The 25,443-nt window shown below is 41.2% G+C and overlaps 1 protein-coding gene and 1 pseudogene across 1 annotated transcript; both read right to left on the bottom strand.

Moving 5' to 3' along the window:
* Window positions 1-10,147: 10,147 nt before the first annotated feature.
* Window positions 10,148-11,137, bottom strand: LOC129559007 (olfactory receptor 7E24-like; annotated as a pseudogene).
* Window positions 11,138-20,587: 9,450 nt separating this feature from the next.
* On the bottom strand, window positions 20,588-21,517 carry LOC129558499 (olfactory receptor 7E24-like). Its single transcript, XM_055429686.2, has one exon. It carries the CDS (start codon window positions 21,515-21,517, stop codon window positions 20,588-20,590), a length of 930 nt encoding a protein of 309 aa, XP_055285661.2.
* Window positions 21,518-25,443: the final 3,926 nt, after the last annotated feature.

Genomic DNA, 25,443 nt, shown 5'->3' with positions numbered 1-25,443 from the left:
GGCCACAGGACTGGGAAAGGTCAGTTTTCATTCCAATCCCAAAGAAAGGCAATGCCAAAGAGTGTTCAAACTACCACAAAATTGCACTCATCTCACATGTTAGCAAAGTAATGCTCAAAATTCTCCAAATGAGGCTTCAACAGTACATGAACTGTGAACTTCCAGATGATCAAGCTGGATTTAGAAAAGGCAGAGGAACCAGAGATCAAATTGCCAACATCCATTGGGTCATTGAAAAAGCAAGAGTATTCCAGAAAAACATCTACTTTAGCTTTATTGATTACACCAAAGCCTTTGACTCACAACAAACTGGAAAATTCTTCAAGAGATGGGAATACCAGACCACCTGACCTGTCTCCTGAGAAATCTGTATGCAGGTCAGGAAGCAACAATTAGAACTGGGCATGGAAAAACAGACTTGTTCCAAATCGGGGAAGGAGTACACCAAGGCTGTACACCCTGCTTATTTAACTTCTATGCAGAGTACATCACGAGGAACCCTGGGCTGGAAGAAGCACAAGCTGGAATCAAGATTGCTGCGAGAAATATCAATAACCTCAGATATGCAGGTGACACCACCCTTATGGCAGAATGTGAAGAAGAACTAAAGAGCCTCTTGATGAAAGTGAAAGAGGAGAGTGAAAAAAAAGTTGGCTTAACACTCAGCCTTCAGAAAACTAAGATTATGGCATCTGGTCCCATCATTTCATGGCAAATAGATGGGGAAACAGTGGAAACATTGAGAGACTTTATTTTTCTGGGCTCCAAAATCACTGCAGATGGTGACTGAAGCCATGAAATTAAAAGATGCTTGTTCCTGGAAGAAAAGCTATGACCAAGCTATACAGCATATTAGAATGCAGAGATGTTACTTTGCCAACAAAGGTCCATCCAGTCAAAGCTATGGTTTTTCCAGTAGTCATGTATGGATGTAAGAGTTGGACTATAAAGAAAGCTGAGTACAGAAGAACTGATGCTTTTGAACTGTGGTGTTGGAGAAGACTCTTGCGAGTCCCCTGGACTGCAAGGAGATCCAACCAGTCCATCCTAAAGGAAATCAATCCTGAATATTCATTAGAAGGACTGATGCTGAAGCTGAAGCTCCAGTACTTTGGCCACCCGACGTGAAGAAGTATCTTATTGGAAAAGACCCTGATGCTGGGAAAGATTGAAGGCAGGAGGAGAAGGGGATGACAAAGGATGAGATGGTTGGATGGCATCACCGACGTGATGGATATGAGTTTAAGTAGGTTCCGGGAGTTGGTGATGGACAGGGAAGCCTGGCATGCTGCAATCCATGGGGTCGCAAAGAGTCAGACACAACTGAGTGACTGAACTGACCTGAACTGAACTGAAGTACATACATTTGTTTCAATACATAAAGTGAGCATAGTATATCCTGAGGGATAAGCTGAGTTTTCAGTTAGGGAAATTATTGCACCATCCTTCATAATGCACAAATGAGAATTTCCAAAAGATATATGCACACATTATCATTTCAATTGTAAAAACTGAAACCTGTCCAATTTAACTATTAATTATCTGTAATTGTTTTCCTAGTGGAAAAATCAGACAAGATCAAGTACACGTTCTGATTTTCAAATTTAAGTCAAAAAGATTCCTGAAATCTGACTAGCAATAGTTTTTCATGATACAGCCACATGAAAATTCCCGTTTTGTAAACGACTGTTATTTTCATGTGTCAAATTTCCTAAATGGGCTGGAAAATGCATTGCCATTCATAGAAAATCTTTGGCCCATAATATGTATTCAAAAAGTCCCTGCAAACCATTTGATGCATTCTGCTAACTCATAGATGGAGCCACCAAATCACACTAGAAGGAATCCATCATTCTATTTACTTCCATTTGGTCATTTGGGACTAAAGCCGGTTTGGAAAGAAAGTAATCAGTTGTGGCACTCTGGTGGGACAGAGCCCTGGGATCGGAATCAGCAGAGTTCGTCTGGAGTTTTCACCCACTAAACATGGAGTGTGTGGAAATCTCTTCACTTCTGGGCACTGGTACTCCTTACATTGAAGTCGGGCGAATAACATCCACTTGTAGGAGATGTGGGTTATCGAGGAAGGAGAAATTTCCCTTTCTACCCTCTCGGGTTCTTGTCCATGGAATAATAATAGCACTGACACAATAGGAGAAAAAGAAACACATTTGAATTCATGCACATGGAGGTTTCATAGAAATGGGACCTAGGAAGTGTCCAGAGCAGGCAACTTTTATACTTTTTAGAGGAAGAAACAATAAATTGGTGAGGAATTGGCAGGACAAAGAATTTTAGTATTTGGGTGCTTAATTAGTAAAGAATCTAAATAGTTTGGGCTTGAGGTAGTAAATTAAAGAGATGCAGAGTATTATTTATACAGGCTTCTAGGCTCCAAATTCTCCATCTCTGATGATAAGTGGGTCCTTCTATCTCCAAATGCAGGGAGTACACCTTTCATAAGAGAAATTAATTTCCTACTTTCATGGAGACAGAGAAGGACAGAGTTTCCTTCTTATATCAGCTCCTCCTGAAACAACTTCAGTTCATACCAATCAATGCATCATTTTGGCATGTTTTGGGGTGACCCATCCTGATCCCCTGGAGGAGGACATGGCAACCCACTCCAGTATTCTTGCTTGGAGAATCCCATAGACCGAGGAGCCTGGTGGGCCACAGTCCATGGGGTTGCAAAGAGTCTGACATGACTGAAGCAGCTTAGCACATAGCACAACCTGATCCCCAATAGCGGCCTCTAACAGAGGTCAGTGCTTAATAAATATTCAATCCTGATTCTTAAATCAGAATTTGAGACATCCCTGGAGTAGTTTCTCCTTTGCTTTTCGCTTCCCATCTTGTCACAACTATTTGTAAGGCCTCCTCAGACAGCCATTTTGCTTTCTTTGCAAGAATTGATGCCTTTGAACTGTGGTGTTGGAAAAGACTCTTGAGAGTCCCTTGGACTGCAAGGAGATCCAACCAGTCCATCCTAAAGGAGATCAGTCTTGGGTGTTCATTGGAAAGACTCATGTTGAAGCTGAAACTCTAGTACTTTGGCCACCTCATGCAAAGAGTTGACTCATTTGAAAAGACCCTGATGCTGGGAAAGATTGAGAGCAGGAGGAGAAGGGGATGACAGAGGATGAGATGGCTGGACGGCATCACCGACTCGATAAACATGGATTTGGGTGGACTCAGGGAGTTGGTGATGGACAGGGAGGCCTGGTGTGCTGCGGTTTATGGGGTCGCAAAGAGTTGGACACAACTGAGTGACTGAACTGAACTGGAGTAGTTAGGTATTGATGAAGTACAATCTTAATAAATGTTCAATGATCTTATATTCTATCCTATAGCAGAGGCACAGAAACCTATCATTGTTCAGGGAAGTCATTCATACAATGATTGGAGATCCTAAAATATGTCTCAGACCACACACTCAGATTAGTTTCCCTTTTTCTCTCTCTCTCTGGTTCTCTCTCTCTCTCTCTCTCTTTTTCTTTTTCTGAAAAGGGCTGTTTATTTTCTTTTTTTCCCCATTTTTCTTTCTTTTTAATTTTTAATTGGAGGATAATTGTTTCACAATATTGTGCTGGCCTCTGCCACACATCAGTGTGAATCAGCCATAAGTATACATATGTCCCCTCCCTCTTGAACCTCCCTCCCACCTCCCACTCCATCCCACCCTTCAAGGTTATCACAGAGCACCTGATTTAAGCTCTCTGCATCATACAGCAAATTTCCACTGGGTATCCATTTTACATATGCTAATTTCTTTTGGGACCTAGTGTTGTTTTTTAAAAATAATCTCATGTTTTAAATTCTATTAAATGGAAAATAATAATTCTTGTAGAAAGTGACACAGAGGGTTACAAACACTGATTCATCTATTGTCTAGTCCTATAAGACTTCACTGGAAGTAATGTCAAAACAAGCAGAAAAGTGCCCAGTGTGTGGAAGTCACATTGCCCACACTCTTTTTGAGAACCAAAGAAAGGTCTATAAATATTTTAACAGATTTTTGTTCTTGTATCCTGTTCTGTGCCAAGCAAGGAGAGGCTCTGAGAATTCAAGAAATGAAAGAAGCTCAGATGTGTCCCACCAGGCACTCTAACTCTATTTGCAGAAGAACAAAAATAAAATGTTCAGACTTCCCTGGAGGTCCAGTGGTTAAGAATCTGCCTACCAAGGCAGGGGACACAGATTCAATCCCAGGTCCAGGAAGCTCCCACATGCCTTGGGGTAATTAAGTCCGTAAGCCACAACTCCTGAAGCCCACACACCCTAGAGCACCTGCTCTGCAGTGAGAGAAGTCATCACAATGAGAAGCCCATGCACCGCAGAGAGTAGCCCCTACTCGCTGCAACAAGAGAAAACACATGCAGCCATGAAGACCCAATGTAGCCATAAATAAATAAATTGTAAAAAAAAATGTTCTCTCAGGATTTAGGGAAAAATACTTCTGATCACGGCATATATCACTTAACCTTAATGCTGCTGCTGTTGATGATGATAAAGATATCTAGTTTACTCTGGTATTGCTTTAATGCATCCATCACACATTTAGTCACATGCTTAATACTCATTTTGTTTAATTCTTATGCACCACGGTTCTATCGACTGATATCAATTTAAATGACAACGTTCAGGCTGAAAGATATTAAGATCTTTCTCAGTGTCTTTTAAATACATATAGAAGATATGACTCAAAATTGACTGTGAGTCTCTGAGGCCTGTGCACTGAACTTCTTCACTGTTTGCCTACACTTCAGAGAGTATAAGTAGGGGATCAGAGGTGTCTTCCAAACATTCTAAGGTATACCTTTAAACTATTTCTTATTTCTTGCCTAAGAATAAAGTCCAACACCCTCACTGTGTATTCCCTTAGAGATTAAGAGGATATAAATTACAAGAATGAAGGAGTAAGTGGATACAGAAACAAAATCCAAGAGCTGGCTCAAGAGAGAGAACTGTCTTGAATCCTTATAAATGGAATCTTTGTGGAATTCCCATCATCAGCTCAACCTTCTTTCCTATAGTTGATGCAGCAGTACCACCACAGCTTTCCACTGTGTCTACCATGAACCCCCAAAGGAAAGAGTCCAGTGAGCAGGACATCTCTGCCTAGGATAAAGGAAGAAAGTTTGCTTTTTGCTATCTTTGTAGTGGGCTGATAAAACTTCTTAAAGATATTGCAAAACCTAAACATTTGTGAAGGGTTGATTTCTCATCAAATCCACTCCTCTTATGAATACTTGAGAAATTTAGGACCAAGGCCATATCTGAAACCTAAAGTTGGCCTTTTATGACAATTTTAGAATTTTCAAGCCAATTTTCCCTTTTCAGTTCAGTTCAGTTCAGTCTCTCAGTCGTGTCCGACTCTTTGTGACCCCATGAATCGCAGCACACCAGGCCTCCCTGTCCATCACCAACTCCCGGAGTTTACTCAAACTCATGTCCATAGAGTCGGTGATGCCATCCAGCCATCTCATTCTCTGTTGTCCCCTTCTCCTTCTGCCCCCAATCCCTCTCAGCACCAGAGTATTTTCCAATGAGTCAACTCTTTGCATGAGGTGGCAAAAGCACTGGAGTTTCAGCTTCAGCATCAGTCCTTCCAATGAACACCCAGGACTGATCTCCTTTAGGATGGACTGGTTGGATCTCCTTGCAGTCCAAGGGACTCTCAAGAGTCTTCTCCAATACCACAGTTCAAAAACATCAATTCTTCAGCGATAAGCTTCCTTCACAGTCCAACTCTCACATCCATACATGACCACTGGTAAAAGCATAGCCTTCACTAACGGACCTTTGTTGGCAAAGTAATGTCTCTGCTTTTTAATATGCTATCTAGGTTGGTCATTACTTTCCTTCCAAGGAGTAAGTGTTTTTTAATTTCATGGCTGCAATCACCATCCTTTTAGAGGACTGCATCTCTTCTAAATTCAGCTCTTTGAATACAGGTTGAGTTAGCAGAAAAGAATACTATCTACATGCCCTATAGATGGAATTTCATTTTCTACATTCAAATCTGAATTTAATCCTTTTCTACCCCAGAGCCTAGTAAAAAATTGCATTAAAGTCCTGTGTTCCTATCCTTAACTGTAAAAGCATATTTGGGAGGTGATAATGCAGATAAAAGGAAACAAACTATATGAAATCTTAACTGATCTCCTGGCATGTGGAATCCCAGGTAAAAAATTATAATTTTGTGGTTACTGTTCATTTTCATGACCATCCCCCTCATGATCATCTGGAGTACTTAGGATATAGTTTAGAGGTTCCTATTTCTTGTTCAGGTAGAAAAGATGCCCAAGGAAGAGAGAAGGGAGGAAAATAAGCACTTAAATAAGAGTTCTAAAATCCCCACCAGTAGCAACAACATCAATTTCCTAGGCCTCTGAACTGAATCTATGTATTTTGGTGCCCTCCCACCGGCTAGCCCAACTGTCCCACTGCTTTGATGATGAGAAAACAAGGCTCCCCCAATGCCTCCTGCATTCAGTGTCTCCCGCTGCACTTGGCACTCACTGGGTTGTGCTGTGTCTCTGATGGGGCAGGACTGAGGGATACAGATTGGCTGCCCCTTTTCCACCTGGTGTTAGATGAGGGCTGAGGCTTTGTCCTCAGGACTGGCAGCAAGGCAGACTCAGGTGTGGACCTCCTGGTGCGGACAACTCTGGGGGGATGGGACACACAGATATGGAACCCATTGGAGTGGAGCTGGCTAACTGAAGGTCTGGAAAGCACAGGCTGATTATTTATTGTGGTGCAGTTTTGAGACCTTAATGTACATAGCATATAATTAGCCAACTTGGTCCATGGTTTCACAGTCTCTGAGGATTTGCTAATTTAATGGAGGAGGAAGAGGAGAAAGTGACTGTTTTAGGAAGGATCTAGTCCAGTCCTCTTCTCAGGAGAAGGCTGATCTCTTCTTCTCAATTTTGACTTCCAGGTTATTTGCCTCATCATAAAATTCAGGCACATTCTATTTAATAAGAGAAGGGAATATGTGACTCTTATATCTGCACATTTATTGAGTTCATCATGTAAACTAGAGAGATTTAGGTCTTCCATAACAGGATTCTGACAGTGTTTCTAATTCTTTAGTTAAGATTTCTTTTTTTTAAATTTCAAGCTCTTGTTTTTAATTTTCCAATTTAGAAGCAGACTGTTGCCATGGTTTAAGGACATTAGGATGGCACAAGTCTAACAGAGTTTTTGTATAAGCAGAATGAGCTTTTACATGTCTACAAACCCGAAAATTGGATTAATTTGTAAAACTAGCATAGGATCAGGCCTATGGTAGAAAAGCATTTGATTTATATGAAGAGGGCTAAGAAGTCAAGAAAACATTATAAATGATCATACAAATCAGGTCCAGCATCTTGGGCAAGCTGTCTACCTCTGATGTTGTCGTCTTCTCATCCCGGTGTAGTGTAGTTTCTTCTGAAAAAAGTCCTTCCATCCAGGTTGGAGACAGTCCTTTAAATTATGTCTTTTATTTATTTATTTTTTTAGTCCTGGTTGCATGTCACGAGGCATCTGATCTTCATCCAAAGATAGGTCACTGAGATAAGCTTCAGAAACAAACTTAGGGTGTTCTTTAAGAATTCAATTAAATTTTACATTACTATCACATAACAGCAAGGAACTATCCAAGAAATAAGTCTTACTACCTCCATTGGTAGACCGCCATTAACAAACTGGGATTTAACACTTATTGAAACATCATTTTCTCCCTAAAATCACCCTCATTTTTACCAAATATAACCAAATTAAGACTTGTTTAAAAAATAGATCTGTTCTCAATAAACTTGACCTGATTATTTATATAACCATAGACCCCCCCTTTTTTTTTTTGCTGAGACTTTTATGGAGTCTCAAACTTAACTTTATTTTTTTATTGGAGGCTAATTATTTTACAATATTATATTGGTTGGTTTTGCCATACATTGACATGAATCCGCCCCGGGTGTACATGAGTTCCCCCTCCTGAACTTCCCTCCCACCTCCCTCCTCTGAAAATTTCTTACTTTTTATGTAGTCTTGCTTTGAAGTTTTAGATTTTATGCCTTGGAGATGTATTGTGTTTGCTATTTTGAATGACAGTTCAAATTCAAGTTCTAATTTAGGTGGAATTTAAAATTTTTAATTGAAATTAATTATTTTTGCTCTAATTTTACTACTCAGTTGAAGTACGTTTTCACATTGCACAAATCTTTATTTGATGTATTTATCTGCCAGACCACCTGACCTGTCTCTTGAGAAACCTGTATGCAGGTCAGGAAGCAACAGTCAGAACTGTACATGGAACAACAGACTGGTTCCAAATAGGAAAGGAGTACGTCAAGGCTGTATATTGTCACCCTGCTTATTTAACTTATATGCAGAGTACATCATGAGGAACGATGGGCTGGAAGAAGCACAAGCTGGAATCAAGATTGCCGGGAGAAATATCAATAACCTCAGATATGCAGATGACACCACCCTTATGATAGAAAGTGAAGAGGAACTAAAAAGCCTCTTGATAAAAGTGAAAGAGAAGAGTGAAAAGGTTGGCTTGAAGCTCAACATTCAGAAAACAAAGATCATGGCATCTGGTCCCATCATTTCATGGGAAATAGATGGGGAAACAGTGGAAACGGTGTCAGACTTTATTTTTTGGGGCTCCAAAATCACTGTGGATGCTGATTGCAGCCATGAAATTAAAAGACGCTTACTCCATGGAAGGAAAGTTATGACCAACCTAGACAGAATATTGAAAAGCAGAGACATTACTTTGCCAACCAAGGTCCGTCTAGTCAAGGCTATGGTTTTTCCCATGGTCATGTGTGGATGTGGGAGTTGGACTGTAAAGAAAGCTGATCGCCGAAGAATTGATGTTTTGAACTGTGGTGTTGGAGAAGACTCTTGAGAGTCGCTTGGACTGCAAGGAGATCCAACCAGTCCATTCTAAAGGAGATCAATCCTGGATGTTCATTGGAAGGACTGATGCTAAAGCTGAAACTCCAATACTTTGGCCACCTCATGTGACAAGTTGACTCACTGGAAAAGACTCTGATGCTGGGAAGGATTGGGGGCAGGAGGAGAAGGGGACGACGGAGAATGAGATGGCTGGATGGCATCACCGACTCTGTGGACATGAGTTTGAGTGTACTCCGGGAGTTGGTGATGGACAGGGAGGCCTGGCGTGCTGTGATTCATGGGGTCGCGGAGAGTCGGACACGACTGAGCGACTGAACTGAACTGAACTGAACCCATTCCTCCTCCCAAATCTTCTCTATGCATGACTCTGCCCTCCAGTAGTATGAATTGGACTTCATTTAGTATCTAATACACATGGAATCATTTAATATTTGTCCCTTTCTGTCTGGCTATTTAATATGATTGGGGAGAAGGGTGACTGACTAGGAAGAGGAATTAGCAGAAACATTGGGGATCAACTTTGCTCTGGTAGGTACTCTCCATTCTATTCCTGAAGGAGCATTTGTCAGTTTTCCTAGAAAAGTTCCATGTGAAAAATAAATATTAATAGTGTACCACTTGAATTTCAAAATATGAGCAGGACCTTACTCATACTACATGTTAAAAAATCTGGCCACAATCATTAAGAAACAAAACTATACTAAATGTCTATTTAAAATGTCTAAATGTAACTAAATTTCTACTAAAGTATACTAAATATACTAATTTCTACCTAAAGAATGTCTACCTAAAGGTAGCATTTAGATACTCTTATTAAATAACGGGAAAAATCATAGGCAAAGTATAGAAATAATCAATAAGAAAAAAGAGAGAGCTACAATTGTTTTGCAATGATAGAAACAAGACGGTCTGTGATCAATACATTGTCTTTATGTATCCTGGATAATACATAGGAATGTGAGAATGGTATACTCATATGCTATGCAAAATCTAAGAAGAATTATGACTAAAGTGGGAAGTCCAAAATAATTTCCCAATTCTGTTAAAGCTATTCCAAGAGGACAAATTGTGTAAAGAGAAAGCCAAGAGCTAGATAGATACATATATGTGACATAACCACAGCATCTTGTTTCCTGCAGCACATATTTGATTTTCCTGCCCTTTCCAGTCTCATGAACCAAAAAAGACCAAAAACCAACAAAAAAATATGACATTAGCACTGAGATTAGACTATTCTGCTCATGATCCTCCAGAGGGCATGCTTAATGTCCTTGTTCCTCGGGCTATAGATAAAGGGGTTCAGCACTGGGGTGACCACAGTGTACATCACCAAGGCCACTGCACCCTTCCTGGGGGAAGATGAGAGAGCTGAGCTGAGGTATACACCCGTGCCTGTTTCATAAAATAAATAACTGCCAGGTGAGAACCACAGGTGGAGAAGGCTTCGTACTTCCCACTTGATGAGGAGATTCTTGTAATGGAGGATATAATTCGAGTATAAGAGTAAAGGACCCCTGAGAGTGGAATCCCACCAATGATGGTACTAATGAAATAGATTAATATGATACTGATGGAGGTGTCAGTACAGGAAAGGTTGAGAAGTTGAGAAAGGTCACAGAAGACATGAGATATTTCACTATCTGCACAGAAGGTAAGCTGTGACATCATCAAGTACTGCAGCAGGGAGGTCAAAAGGCTGATGGAAAATGACACCAGGACCAATAAGCCACAGGGGCAGGAGTTCATGATGACCAGGTAGTGTTGGGGGTGACAAATGGCCACCTACCTGTCATAGGAAATTACCATCTGAAGGAGACTCTCTAAACATGCAAAAAGAGAGAAAAAGGTCACCTGAGCTAGACACCCTGCATAGGGGATGGATTTGCTGTGTGTCTGGAGATTCACTAACATCTTGCAGACAGTGGTGGTGCTGAAACTGATGTCAGCCAAGGACAAACTGGAAAGGAAGGAATACATGAGGGTGTGGAGGTGGGGGTCAGAGATGACAGCCAGAATGATGAGCAGGTTCCCAAACACGGTGACCAGGTATATGGACAGGAAGAGCCCAGAGAGGAGGGGCTGCAGGTCTGGATCATCTAAGAGGCCTAAGAGGAGGAATTCTGGGACACCTGTTAGATTCTGAGGTTTCATGTTGATGAGGTATCTTTAGAAAAAAGGAGAGAGTGTTGAATAAACAATTATGGAGGCACCCAGATAAGTGTCCAAACTTTGTATTTAATAATTCACAAATAGTTTTCACTCTTGAAGACCACACACTCCAGCACCTTCAGCAATATTTCTCAATTATGAGGACGTCTTTTTTGATGCCCAGAGTATTCACCAGTTTCCTTTTCTTCTTTTTTTTCAATCCAGAGCTTCTGTTTAATCAAAAGACACTGTAGGAAATGAAAGCAAAGTCACGGAGGGACAGAACCCCTTGGTAACATGTTGGTTACTAGTTTTCTACTGCTGCCTCAACTCATTACCAACCACATGCTGCTGCTGCTGCTAAGTCACTTCAGTCGTGTCCGACTCTGTGCGACACCACAGACAGAAGCCCACCAGGCTCCGCCTTCCCTGGGATTCTCCAGGCAAGAACACTGGAGTGGGTTGCCATTTCCTTCTCCAATGCATGAAAGAGAAAAGTGAAAGTGAAGTCGCTCAGTCGTGTCCGACTCTTAGCGACCCCATGGATTGCAGCCTACCAGGCTCCTCCGTCCATGGGATTTTCCAGGCAAGAGTACTGGAGTGCGGTGCCATTGCCTTCTCCGACCAACCGCTTAGGGACTTCAAAAACAAGGGAAATGTGTTATAGTTCTACAGGCTAGAAGTCTGGCATGGGTATGACTGGGCTAGAAGCAGATTGTCAGTAGTGCTGGTTTCTTCTCAAGTTTCCAAGGAGGAGTTTGTTTCCAGCTTCTGGATGCTCCTTCTTCAAAGCAGCAAGGGCACACCCCTCTGACTCTACTTCTGTGGTCCATCTCCCTCTGGTTGTGGCCAGGAAAGCCTCTCTGCTCTGAAGGACTCATGTGATTCAATGGACCCACCTGGATTTCACAGTGTCATCTCTCCATCGCAAGATTTTTAGTTTAAGTACATCTGCCAAGTTCCTGTTCCCACGTACTGTGACATACTCATCAGTCCTGGGGATTAGCGCAAGAAATCTTTAGCAAGGGAAATATTCTGCCTACCACAACCTAATAAAAAAATCATGGTCTCATACCCAGGATTTTTTTTTTCAAACTTTAAACCTTTTATTTTGTATTGGGGTATACCCGATTAACAATGTTGTGGTAGTTTCAGGTGAACAGCGAAGGGACTCAGCCATACACACACATGTATCCATTCTCCCCTCCCATCCAGGCTGCCACATAACATTGAGTAGAGTTCCATGTGCTCTACAATAGGTCCTTGTTGATTATCCATTTTGAATATGGTTGTGTGTACATGACTTTCCGAAATTCCCTAACTATCCCTTCCCTACACTTCCTACGCTGACCCTGGGCAGCCATAAATTTGTTTTCTAAGTCTGTGTCTCTTTCTATTTTGTAAGTAAGTTCATTTGTATCATTTCTTTTTAGATCCCCCATACAAGGGATGTCATATGATATCTCTCTTTCTCTGACTTATTTTACTCAGTATGATACTCTCTAGGTCCATCCATTTTGCTGCAAACATACCAAATATTTAAAGAACTCCTAGGTGTTGTTATTTAGTTTCTAAGTCATGTTCAACTCTTTTGCGATTCCATGGACTGTAGCCTGCCAGGCTCCTCTGTCCATGGGATTTCACAGGCAAGAATGCTGGAGTGGCTTGCCAATTCCTTCTTCTAGGAATCTTACTGACCCAGAGATAGAACCCACATCTCCTGCATTGGCAGGCAGATTCTTTTAACACTGAACCTCCAGGGAAGTCATCATTAGTTTCTTTTTTCTTTTTTTATAATTCTATTTATTTTTTTATTTTTTTAAAAAAATTATTTTTATTGGAGGCTAATTATTTTACAATATTATATTGGTTGGTTTTGCCATACATTGACATGAATTCATGTCAGTGTATGGCATCATTAGTTTCTTTAGTACTGATTTTGAAGGCTTGGGGTCAAAGAATGTTAGCGAGGTAAGGATATTTTGAGATAACAATTCTATGAACACAATAATATATCTGCTCCCTAGTTTTAATGGGAAAATAAAAATGAAAAAATATTCTTCTGATTTAAAAAATTATATTTAGAGGACACTGAAAAGCACTCAAATATACTGTATCTTATCTAAATGCAATACAAGAAAGTTCATTGACTTGCAATGTAGTCCTAAAGAGATGAAATCTTACTCACTGGATTCTAAGTTAAAATCAAATGTTCACAGTCAGATAGCATTCCTGTTTGCTAGTTAACTTTAAGCATTTTTCATCATTTTTTGCTTTTATGAGATGCATCTTTCATGGAGATAGGAACTCACTCAAATATGTGGGTGGTTTGGTCAGTTTCTTCAGATGTAACTGATAAACACTTGGTCTTGGTGAACTTCACATTTTGATGAATATGTTTTTGTTGAAAGAACAAAGCCATTTGGCATTGCTTATCTTGAAGATAGCATTAATATACAATGCACCAATGATTAACAATTAAATTTTAATATATATCTGAACTTGTTTTTCATATTTCCAAATTTTAAAAAATTGGAGTATAGTTGCCTTACAATGTTGTGTTAGTTTCTGTAGTACAACAAAGTGAATCACGTATGTGTAAACACATATCCCCTCCCTCGTGGACCTCACTCGCGCTTCCCCATCCCACGCACCTAGGTCACCACAGAGCACCCAGCTGAGCTCTCTGCACTATACAGTAGCTTCCCATTAGCTCTGTTTCATGCAGTACACAAATGTCAATTTTAGTCTCCCAATTTATCCCATCCTTCTCCTGCTCCATGACCACAAGTCTATTCTCCATGTCTGTGTCTCTATTCCTGCCCTGCAAATAGGTTCATCTGTACTATTTTTCTAGATTCTTTTTTCTAGATATTTGTTTTTCTCTTTCTGACTCACTTCACTCTGTATGACTGTCTCTAGGTCCATCCATGTCTCTACAAATGACCCAATGTCATTCCTTTTTATGGCTGAGTAATATTCCATTGCATATATGTACCACATCTTTATCCATTCATCTGTTGATGGATGTTTAGGTTGCTTGTGTTTCTTGGTTGTTGTGAATAGTTCTGCAATGAACATTGGGGTGCGTGTGTCTTTTTGATTTACGGCTTTCTCAGTGTATGCCCAGCACTGTGATTGCTGGATCATATGGTAGCTCTATTTTTAATTTTTAAAGGAACCTCAATACTGTTCTCCATAGTGGCTGTATCAGTCTACATTCCTACCACTCCCTAACACCATACACAAAAATAAACTCAAAATAGATGAAAGACCTAAATATAAGATTGGACAGTTTAAAGTTCTTAGAGGAAAACATTGGAAGAACACTCCTTGACATAAAGCACAGCAAGATCTTTTTGGACCTACCTCCTAGGATAATGAAAATAAAAGCAAACATAAAAATGGGACCTAATTAAAATTAAAAGATTTTGCACAGCAAAGACAACCATAAATGAGATGAAAAGACAAACCTCAGAATGGGAGAAAATATTTGCAAATGAAGTAATGGACAAGGTATTAATCTCCAAAATATACAGCTTATGAAACTTAATATCAGAAAAAATAAGAAACTCAATTAAAAAATGGGTGGAAGACCTATGCAGACATTTATCTAAAGTGTGTTAGTTGCTCAGTCGTGTCCAACTCTTTGTGACCTCATGGACTGTAGCCTGCCAGGCTCCTCTGTCCCTGAAATTCTCCAGGCAAAAATACTGGAGTGGGTTGCCATTCCCTTCTTCAGGGGATCTTCCCGACCCAGGGATCGAACCTGGGTCTACTGTACTGCAGGCAGATTCTTTACCATGAGCCATTGGGGAAGCCTCCCGCCAAAGACATAGAGAATGTTTTCTTAATCCATGTCATACACTCTCAGAGAAAGGTTGGAGGGTGAGTTTACGTTTTGCTGTGTTTGTTTGTAGTGGGTAGGTAAAACTTCTTAAATATGCCTCTAATCCTAAGTATTTTTGAAGGGTTGATTTCTCATCAGATCCTATCTTTTACAAACAGTCAAAAAATTTAAGACCTAATCAGGTCCTAAACACTACTTTGGCCCCCTTATGCCAACTTAAGAGCTTTTCAAGCCAATTCTTCTTTATAGTGAGCTTCTATTTCTCCTAAATTCAGCTCCCTGAGTGTCGGTTGGATTGGCAGGACAGAATACTGTCAAGGTGCCTTATAAATGGAGTTTCACTGTTGGTGTTCAAATCTGACTTTATCCCCTTCTCTACCACAGGGCCTGATCAAAATTGCATTAAAACTTCCACTCTCAGGAGTAAAATGATAATGAATGTTTCTCTTTTTTTTTGTGGGGGGTGGTAAGTCAGATAAATGGCTTCCCTATTGGCTCAAAGAGTAAAGAATCTGCCTGCAATGTGGGAGACTAAGGTTTGGTTCCTGGGTCAGAAAGATTCCCTGGAGAAGGGAATGGCAACCCACTCCAGTATTCTTGCTTGGGGAATTCCACTGACAGAGTAGCCTGGCTGACTGCAGTCCAGGGTTGAAAAGAGTCGGACACTACATAAAACTTTCACATTCACACTTTCAATGCAAATAAAATAACAAAGTACATTAAAAAATCACTTCAGCCTCTGGTGTTTGAATTCCTACACAGGTCTTTGTAATACTGTGGTTATTGTCATCATTTCATCACCATCACCTTCAAGATCATCTGGAGAACTTAGGGGACACTTTAGAGGGACCTATTTCCTAATCAGGTAGAAACGATGCTCAAGGAAGATAGAACCAGTGTGGAAGGAAAGCAAAAACTTAAATAGGTGTTCTGGGATCCCCACCACTAACAATAACATAAACCTCATAGGCTTTGAGTTGAATCTGTGCATTTTAGTGGCCTCCCACTGACTATTCCAACCGTCCCACTGCCTTGATGGTGAGCAAACAAGGCTCCTCCAATGCCTCCTGCACTCAGTGTCTCCTACTGCACTTGGAGCTCTCTGGGCTGGGCTGTGTCTCTGCTGGGGCAGGACTGAGGGATGTAGATTGGCTGCCCGCCCCCACCTGCTGTTGGATGAGGGCTGAGGCTTTGTCCTCAGAACAGGCAGCAAGACAGACTCAGGTGTGGGCCTCTGGTGCAGACAACAACTCTGGGGGGGATGAGACACACGGGTATTGATCCCATTGGACTGGAGCTGGCTAACTGAAGGTCTGGGAAGCACAGCCTGATTATGTACAGTGACGCAGCCTGGAGAACTTCATACACGTAGCAAATGAGCCAAACTGGTTCATGGTTTATCAATCCCTGAGGGTTTGCTAATTTAATGGAGGAGGAAAAGGAGAAAAATGAATGTACTGGGAAGGATCCAGTAGAGCCTGGAGGAGGCTGACTTCTGCTCCTCACCTCTGCCTTCCAGTTTATTTTCTCATCATAAAATTCAGACACATTTTTTTTTTCAATTAGGGGAAGCAATACGTGATTTTATGTCTTTAAGTCCACTGAATTAGTCATGAAATTTAGAGAGATTTAGGTCTTCCCTTCCAAGATTCTGATAGCATTTCTATTTTCATGGTTAAGATTTCTGTCTCTGGCATTGTCATGTTTTGGTGTTTTTTTTTTTTTTTTTCTATAGTCCTTGTCTGGAGTTTTGGATTTTCTACCTTGGAGATTTATGATTTTTGGAATTTTGAATGACAGTCCAAATTCTAGTTCTAATACACTTGGAATTTTAAATCCTAAATTCTATTAATTTAAGGGCTTCCCTGGTAGCTCAGACAGTAAAGAATCTGCCTGCAATGCAGAAGACCTGGGTTTGATCCCCGGTTCAGGAAGATTCCCTGGAGAAGGAAGTGGAAACCCACTCCAGTATTCTTACCTGGAAAATTCCAAGGACAGAATTAATTTAAAATTCTAACTCTTAAGTTTTCTCTTCATTTGATATATGTTGTTACATTACATAACTGTTTATTTTAACATATTTGTCTAGCAACTTGCTAGTTTGCTTAAACACTTCAAGGGGCATCAGAGAATCTATATACAAAATGGGGGCCAGTGCTATAGTCTTATCAAGGCTTGACTAGAAGAATATTTGATTCCAAGCTCACTTCCATGTCTGTTCGTAGTACTGAGTGCTTTGGGGACTAGAGGATTCTCTTAGTTTCTTACCTCTTAAGACTTGGCAACTGACTTCCATCAGAGCAAGGTGGCAAGTAGACTGGAGAGGACTGACAAGATGAAAGTTGAGCTATTTTACACATTAATGGTGGAAGCGACAGGCCAATAGTTTTCCAAATTCAGTTTACTGGAAACAAGTCACTGTGTTCAGTCCAAGGAGACACGTATGTGCAAGGGCATGAACAGAGGTGGTGGGGATCTTTGAAAGCATCTTTGAAGCTACCCACTTAACCAGCCTCATTCTCCCTCTGTACAGTTGACTCTAAAAAAAATAAAACTATGGAGATATTTCTCTGTGTTTCAGCCTTGGATCCAAAACATCATCTTTTCAAGAAAAATTCCCCAGAGAAGAACTAGAACATGAAAAACTTGCCCTGTTGTGGGTACTTTTGCAGATCCCACCTTGCTGTTCCTAGCCATACAGTCAGAAATATCTCTTGTTTCTCTTACACCCATAGACTCCTTCCATCACTGTTAGAATAAGCCACAGCCTTTCCAGTACTGGAGTTCTACAAACATCTCAGTGTTCACCCCTTAGTCATGTCTGACTCTTTATGACCTTTGGACTGTAGCCCACAAGGCTTCTCTGTCCATGGGATTCTCCAGGCAAGAATACTGGAGTGGGTTGTCGTGCTCTCCCCCAGGGGATCTCCCCGACACAGGAATCGAACCCGGGTCTCTGGCATGTCCTGCATTGCTTATTTCTACTCAATAAAGAGGTCACATCTCTCTCTAAGTATATTTTTCTTTAAAACCTTTGTGTTTGAACTCTTGGTGTTCATTAAGACAGTGTCCTTTTAGTTTTAAAGCAGGACACGTGAGATGCGGTCTGTTGTGACCTTCTACATCTTATCCTTGTAGTACTCCTGGCTCATAGTCTATGTATGAGGAACTCAGAGATTAAGTCTTCATTAAATGAGAGACAGAAAACTAGACATATGCAGTTTTCTCAATTAAGCTGTGCATGCTGCTGCTGCTAAGTCGCTTCAGTCGTGTCCGTCTCTGTGTGACCCTATGGACGGCAGCCCACCAGGCTCCCCCATCCCTGGGATTCTCCAGGCAAGAATACTGGAGTGGGTTGCCATTTCCTTCTCCAATGCATGAAAGGGAAAAGTGAAAGTGAAGTCACTCAGTCGTTTCCGACTCTTCACGATTCCATGGACTGCAGCCTACCAGGCTCCTCCGTCCATGGGATTTTCCATCAAGAGTACTGGAGTGGGGTGCCATTGCCTTCTCCAAACTGTGTATATTTATCTATTTTTCTGTCTATCAGATAATAAGAATATTCAATTACATTGGACATGGGACTTCCCAAGGGTCACAGTGGTAAAGAACCCACCTGCCCTACAGGAGACACAAGAAATGAGGGTTCTATCTCTGGGCTGTGCAGATCCTCTGGGATAGGAAATGGCAACCAGCTCTAGTATTCTTGCCTGGAAAATTCCATGGACAGAGGAGCCCGGTGGGCTACAGTCCATGGGGTTGCTAAGTGTTGGATACGATTGAGCACTGAGCACATTCAGCACAAATTGGACATGGAACCCTAGGAACCAACGCACTTGTGGTTGTATCTGATATGAGGGCAGTCTTGTGAGGATGGTTCTCTCGATTTTGTGGTGTGGCAAGTTCTCTTCAGTATGAAAGGGCAGTGGAAAAAGTAAAGCCAAGTTGAAGCCCCTCAGAGGTGTATGAAAACCACCAGGGTGCTCTAAATATGATCCCTTAGAGTTGGCTGCAGCTGGGGGAAAAGGAATCAAATGCTTACATACTCATATCATACAGTCTTCGGATGTGGGTTGCCTGGGGCTCTCTGTAGCTGAGGGAAATCCCTCTAGAAGTTGATTCTTTTTTAAAAAGTTTCTTTATTTTAATTGGAGCATAATTACTTTACAATATTGTGATGGTTTTGCCATACCTCTACATGAATCTTGAGGGCTGAGTAACACCCAACATTTGGGGAAAGCATCTCTCATTTCTGACTGATTGTGTGTGTGTATGTGGTAAAACAACCTAAGATAATTTTTACACTGTTAACTATTTTTAAGTGTACAGTTAAGTGGCATTAAGTATATTCATATTGTTTTGCAACCATAACCACCATTGATCTCCAGAACTATTTTGTCTTCCCCAACTGAAACTCTGTGCCCATTAAACACTAACTCCCCTTTCCTCCTCCCAAAGCCTCTGGCAACCATCATTCTCTTCTTTGTCTATAGGAATTTGACTACTTTAGGTACTTCATATGAGTGAAATCACTCAACTTCTGTTCTTTATGTCTGATTATATAATATGATTGGGCTTCCCTTGTGGCTCAGAGGGTAGAGCATCTGCCTGAAATGAGGGAGACCTGAGTTCAGTCCCCGGGTTGGGCAGATCCACTGGAGAAGGAAATGACAACCCACTCCAGTACTCTTGCCTGGAAAATTCGACAGACGGAGGAGCCTGGTAGGCTACAGTCCATGGGATTGTGAAGAATCGCACACAACTGAGCAACTTCACTTATGTAATATAACTGGGGAGAAGTTAGATGGAATGGGAAGGAGAATTATCAAAATTGGAAATTGACTTTACTTTGGTGGGTACTCTATATCTACCCCTCAGGAAGCACACATCCCAGTTTTCCTAGTAAAGTCCCAGTTAACAACTTCTTATTCAGACTTAGTATTCATACTGTCCTATTTTAATATCAGAATACTTTGGTTTGGAAATGAAATTAAATACCCATCCTATTTGCCAAAATACATTAAGGAGCAAAAATATATTAGGTGTCTTTGTCATTAAGGTAGGGTTTAAATACACATACCAAATAGGGAATAATAATAGGAAAACATAGAATCAGCTGTTGTTTAGTCACTAAGATGTTTTGGGACCTCAGGGACTGTAGCCTGCCAGGCTCTTCTGTCCATGAGATTTCCCAGACAAGAATACTGGGGTGAGTTGCCATTTCCTTCTCCATGGGATCTTCCCAACCCAGGGATTGAACTCTCATCTCCTGTACTGCAGGAGGGTTTTTTACTAACAGTAAAAGCCCATAGGAAAGCCCAGCAGGAAAGCCCATAGATTCAGTATATGACAAGAAATAGATTTGTGTTTATTTGGAGGTGATAGAATTAAGACTGCCTGTGACCAAGGGCTTTGGGTAATACATAAGGAAATTTAGAAGTGTACAATGAGGTGGTGTGCAAAATCTTGGAAGGGTTATGACTTCCAAATAAAGTCCCAGTTTCATAGAGCTAATTTAAGAGGAAAAAAAATGTGTAACCAGAAAGCCAGATTGCTACATATATGCTATGGAACTGCAGATTCACAGTTACTTGTTGCACATATTTGATTTTACTGTCTTTTACAGTCTTAACAAGCAACAACAAAAAAATTACACAAGTATTTAAACTAGGCTTTTCTGATGATAATTCTCCACAGGGCATTCCTGATGTCCTTGTTCCTTAGACTGTAGATGAAAGGGTTCAGCATAGGCGTGACCACAGTGTATATCACCGAGACCACTGCACTCTTCCTGTGGGAAGATGAGATAGTGGAGCTGAGATACACCCCAAGGCCAGTTCCATAAAATAAGCAAACAACTGACAGATGAGAACCACAGGTGGAGAAGGCTTTGCACTTCCCATCTGATGAGGAGACTCTCAGAATGGAGGATATAATTTGAGTATAAGAGTAAATGATCCCGGAGAGTGGGACTCCACCCAAGATGGCACCAATGAAATAGATTAATATGTTATTGATGAAGGTGTCAGAATAGGAAAGGTTGAAGAGTAGAGGAGGATCACAAAAGAAATGAGGAATTTCCACTTCTGCACAGAAGGTAAGCTGTGACACCATCAAGTAGTGCAGCAGGGAGGTCAAAAGGCTGATGGAAAATGACACCAGGACCAACAAGCCACAGAAGCGGGGGTTCATGATGACCAGGTAGTGTAGAGGGTGACAGATGGCCATCAACCGATCATAAGCCATCACTGTCAGAAGGAGACTCTCCAAAAATGCAAAAAGAGAAAAAAAGGTCAGTTGAGTTAGGCAGCCTGCATAGGTGATGGATTTGCTGTGTGTCTGGAGGTTCCCTAGCATCTTGGGGATGGTGGTGGAGCTGAAACTGACATCAGTCAAGGACAAATTGGAGAGGAAGAAGTACATAGGGGTGTGGAGGTGTGAATCAGAGATGACAGCCAGGATGATGAGCAAGTTCCCAAGAACAGTGACCAGGTACATGGACAGGAAGAGTCCCAAGAGGAGGGGCTGCAGGTCTGGATCATCTGAGAGGCCCAGGAGGAGGAATTCTGAGACACCTGTTAGATTCTGTGGCTTCATGTTGATGGGACACCTTTCAAAAAAAGTACAAAGTGTTGAATACACAAAACAATGGTAGAGGCACCTAGATAAGTGTCCAAACTGAATTTAATCAATTCACAAATAAAGTATTAGAGGAAAAACATTCCTTGACATAAATCACAGTAAGATCTTTTTTGACCCACCTCCTAGGGTAATGAAAATAAAATGATAACACAAAAACAACAAAAATGATACCCAATTAAAATTAAAAGCTTTTGCACAGGAAAGATAACCATAAATGAGATGAAAAGATGAACCTCAAAATAGGAAAAAATATTTGCACATGAAGCTACGGACAAAAAATTAATCCCCAAAATATACAAACAGCCTGTGAAACTCAGTGTCAGAAAAAAAAATGAATAAAATATGGATGGAAGGCCTATATAACATGTTTCCAGAGACACACAGAAATTTTTTTCAATCGGTATTAAATACTTTCAGAAAAAGATTGGAGGTTGAGTTTACATTTTGCTGTATTTGTTTGTCGTGGCCAGGTAAAACTTCTTTAATATCCATCTACTCCAGAATATATATGAAGGCTTGATTTTTCATCAAATCCCACCTCTTATGAACAATCAAAAAATTTAAGACCTAATCAAGTCTCAAACACCAAGTTGGCCTCCTTATGCCAACTTTTCATGCCAGTTCTTCCTTACAGAGAGTTTGTGTTTCTCCTAAATTCAGCCCTTTAAATGTTGGCTGGATTGGCAGGAAAGAATATTGTCGAGGTGTCTTGTAAACGGAGTGTCACAAGTGACAATACTGTCAAGGTGCCTTGTAAAATGGAGTGTCACTGTCTGCATTAGGATCTGACTTTATCCTCCTCTCTACCACAGAGCCTGATCAAAATTCCATTAAAATTAAATCCCTATCCTCAGGTGGAAAATGATGATAATGCATATTGCTGTCTTTTGGGGAATGGGAATGCAGATAAAGGGCTTCTTTGTTGGCTCAAAGAATAAAGAATCTGTCTGCAATAGAGGAGACCTGAGTTCATTCCCTGGGTTTGAAAGAGCCTCTGGAAAACAGAATGGCTACCCACTCCAGTATTCTTGCAGTTTCCCTGGCTCAGACGGTAAAGAATCTGCCAGTAATGCAGGCAACACAGGTTTGATCCCTGCATTGGGAAGATCCCCTGGAGAAGGGAATGGCAACTCACTCCAGTATTCTTGCCTGGACAATTCCACTGACAGGGGAGCCTGGCGGACTACAGTTCATGGGGTCCTAAAGAGTTGGACATGAATTAGTTACTAAAACATTCACACTTTCAATGCAAATAAAATAACAAACTACATTTAAAAATTACTCCAAAAGAGACACAGATGTGTAGAACAGTCTTTTGGACTCTGTGGGAGAGGGTGAGGGTGGGATGATTTGGGAGAATGGCATTGAAACATGTATATTATCACATGTGAAACGAATCGCCAGTCCAGGTTCAATGCATGATGCAGGATGCTCGGGGCTGGTGCACTGGGATGACCCAGAGGGATGGGATGGGGAGGGAGGTGGGAGGGGGGTTCAAGATGGGGAACACATGTACACCCAAGGCAGATTCATGTCAATGTATGGTAAAACCAATACAATAATGTAAAGTAATTAGCCTCCAATTAAATTAAAAAAAATAAAAATAAATTACTCCAGCCTCTGGCACCTGAATTCCTACACAAGTCTTTGTAATACTGTGGTTATTGTCATCATTTCTTCACTATCACCTTCAAGATCATCTAGAGAACTTAGGGGACACTTTAAAAAGACCCGTTTCCTAATCAGGTAGAAAAGATGCCCAAGGAAGATAGAACCAGTGTGGAAGGAAAACAAAAACTTGAATAAGTGTTCTAGGATCCCCACCACTAACAGTAGCATAAACCCCATAGGCTTTGAGCTGCCCGTTGCATTTTGGTGGCCTCCCACTGACTGTCATAACCGTCCCACTGCCTTGACGGTGTGCATACAAGTCTCCCTCATCCCTCCTGCACTCAGTGTCTCCCACTGCACTTGGCACTCTCTGGGCTGGGCTGTCTCCGCTGGACCAGGACTGAGTGTTGCAGATTGGCTGCCTGTCCCGTACCTGCTATTGGATGAAGGCTGAGGTTTGTCCTAAGAACAGGCAGTAAGACAGACTCAGGTGTGGGCCTCCTGGTGCAGACAACAACTCTGGGAGGATGAGACACACAGGTATGGATCCCATTGGACTGGAGCTGGCTAACTGAAGGTCTGGGAAGCACAGCCTGATTATTTACAGTGACGCAGCCTGGAGAACTTCATGCATGGAGCAGATAATTAGCCAGACTGGTCCATGGTCTCTCAATCCCTGAGGGTTTGCTAATTTAATGGAGGAGGAAAAGGAGAAAAGTGAATATATTAGGAAGGATCCAGTAGAGCCTGGAAGAGGCTGACTTGTACTCCTCACCTCTGCCTTCCAGTTTATTTTCTCATCATAAAATTCAGACACATTTTTTTTCAATTAGGGGAAGCAATACATGATTTAATGTCTGAAAATTCACTGAATTAATCAAGAAATCTAGAGAGATTTTGGTCTTCTCTTCCAAGAATGTGATAGTATTTCTATGTTCATGGTTAAGTTTTCTGTCTCTGGCATTGTCATATTTTTCTTTCTATAGTCCTGGTCTCAAGTTTTGGGCTTTCTGTCTTGGAGATTTATGTTTTTTTGTTATTTTATTTTTTTGAATTTGAAGCCAAGATGCCCAAAGTGAGAGTCACTCTGGGAACCACTGCACTTGTGTTGGTGTCTGAAACGAGGACAATCTTGTGAGAACTGTTCCCTAGACTCTGTGGTTTGGCAAACTCTCTGTAGCATGAAAGGGCAGTGGAAAAGTCAAGCCAAGCTGAAGACCCGCAAAGTTCTATGAAAACCACCAGGGTGCTCTAAAGATGATCCCTTAGATTTGGCTGCAGTTGGGGGAAAGGAGCCAAATGCTTATAACCCCACATTATACAGTCATCAGATGTGGGCTCTCTGAAGCTGAGGCAGATACCTCTAGGAGTTGATTCCTGAAGGCTAACACCCAGATTTGGAGCAATTCATTTCTCATTTCTGACAGGAGATTTTTTTTTTTGTTGTGGTAAGAAAAAAAAAACATAACGTAACATTTACCTCCCTAACTATTTTTAAGTGTACAGTTCAGCAGCATTAATTACATTCACATTGTTTAGCAACCATCACCACCATCCATCTCCAGAACTATTTCATCTTCTCCTAATGGACACTCTGTGCCCATTAAATACTAACTCCCCCTTTCCTGATCCCAAAGCCTCTTGCAACCATCATTCTCTTTATTTATTCTTTTAAATTTATTTAATTGGAGGCTAATTACTTTACAATATTGTATTGGTTTTGCCATACATTGACATGAATCTGCCCCGGGTGTACATATGTTCCCCGTCTTGAACCCCCCTTCCACCTCCCTCCCCATCCCATCCCTCTGGTTCATCCCAGTGCACCAGCCCCGAGCATCCTGTATCATGCATCAAACCTGGACTGGCAATTCATTTTACATAAGATAATATACATGTTTCAATGCCATTCTCCCAAATCATCCCACCCTCTCCCACAGAGTCCAAAAGACTGTTCTATACATCTGTGTCTCTTTTGCTGTCTCGTATACAGGGTTATCGTTACCATCTTTCTAGATTCCATATATATGCGTTGCTCCTGCTGCTGCTAAGTCACTTCAGTCGTGTCCGACTCTGTGTGACCCCATAGACGGAAGCCCACCAGGCTCCCTGTCCCTGGGATTCTCCAGGCAAGATATATGCGTTAGTATACTGTACTGGTGTTTTTCTTTCTGGCTTACTTCACTCTGTATAATAGGCTCTAGTTTTATCCACCTCATTAGAACTGATTCAAATGCATTCTTTTTAATGGCTGAGTAATACTCCATTGT

Source organism: Moschus berezovskii, chromosome 8 (genome assembly GCF_049115385.1).
Source record: "Moschus berezovskii isolate FMDL1 chromosome 8, NW_MosBer_1.0, whole genome shotgun sequence".
In the NCBI taxonomy this organism is placed as follows: domain Eukaryota; kingdom Metazoa; phylum Chordata; class Mammalia; order Artiodactyla; family Moschidae; genus Moschus; species Moschus berezovskii.
Note: the sequence above shows the minus strand (reverse complement) of the source record. Positions and strands in the feature narration are given on the sequence as shown.

Coding starts and splice junctions, on each gene's coding strand:
- LOC129558499 (XM_055429686.2), bottom strand. CDS start 21,517: ATGAAGCCACAGAATCTAACAGGTGTCTCAGAATTCCTCCTCCTGGGC.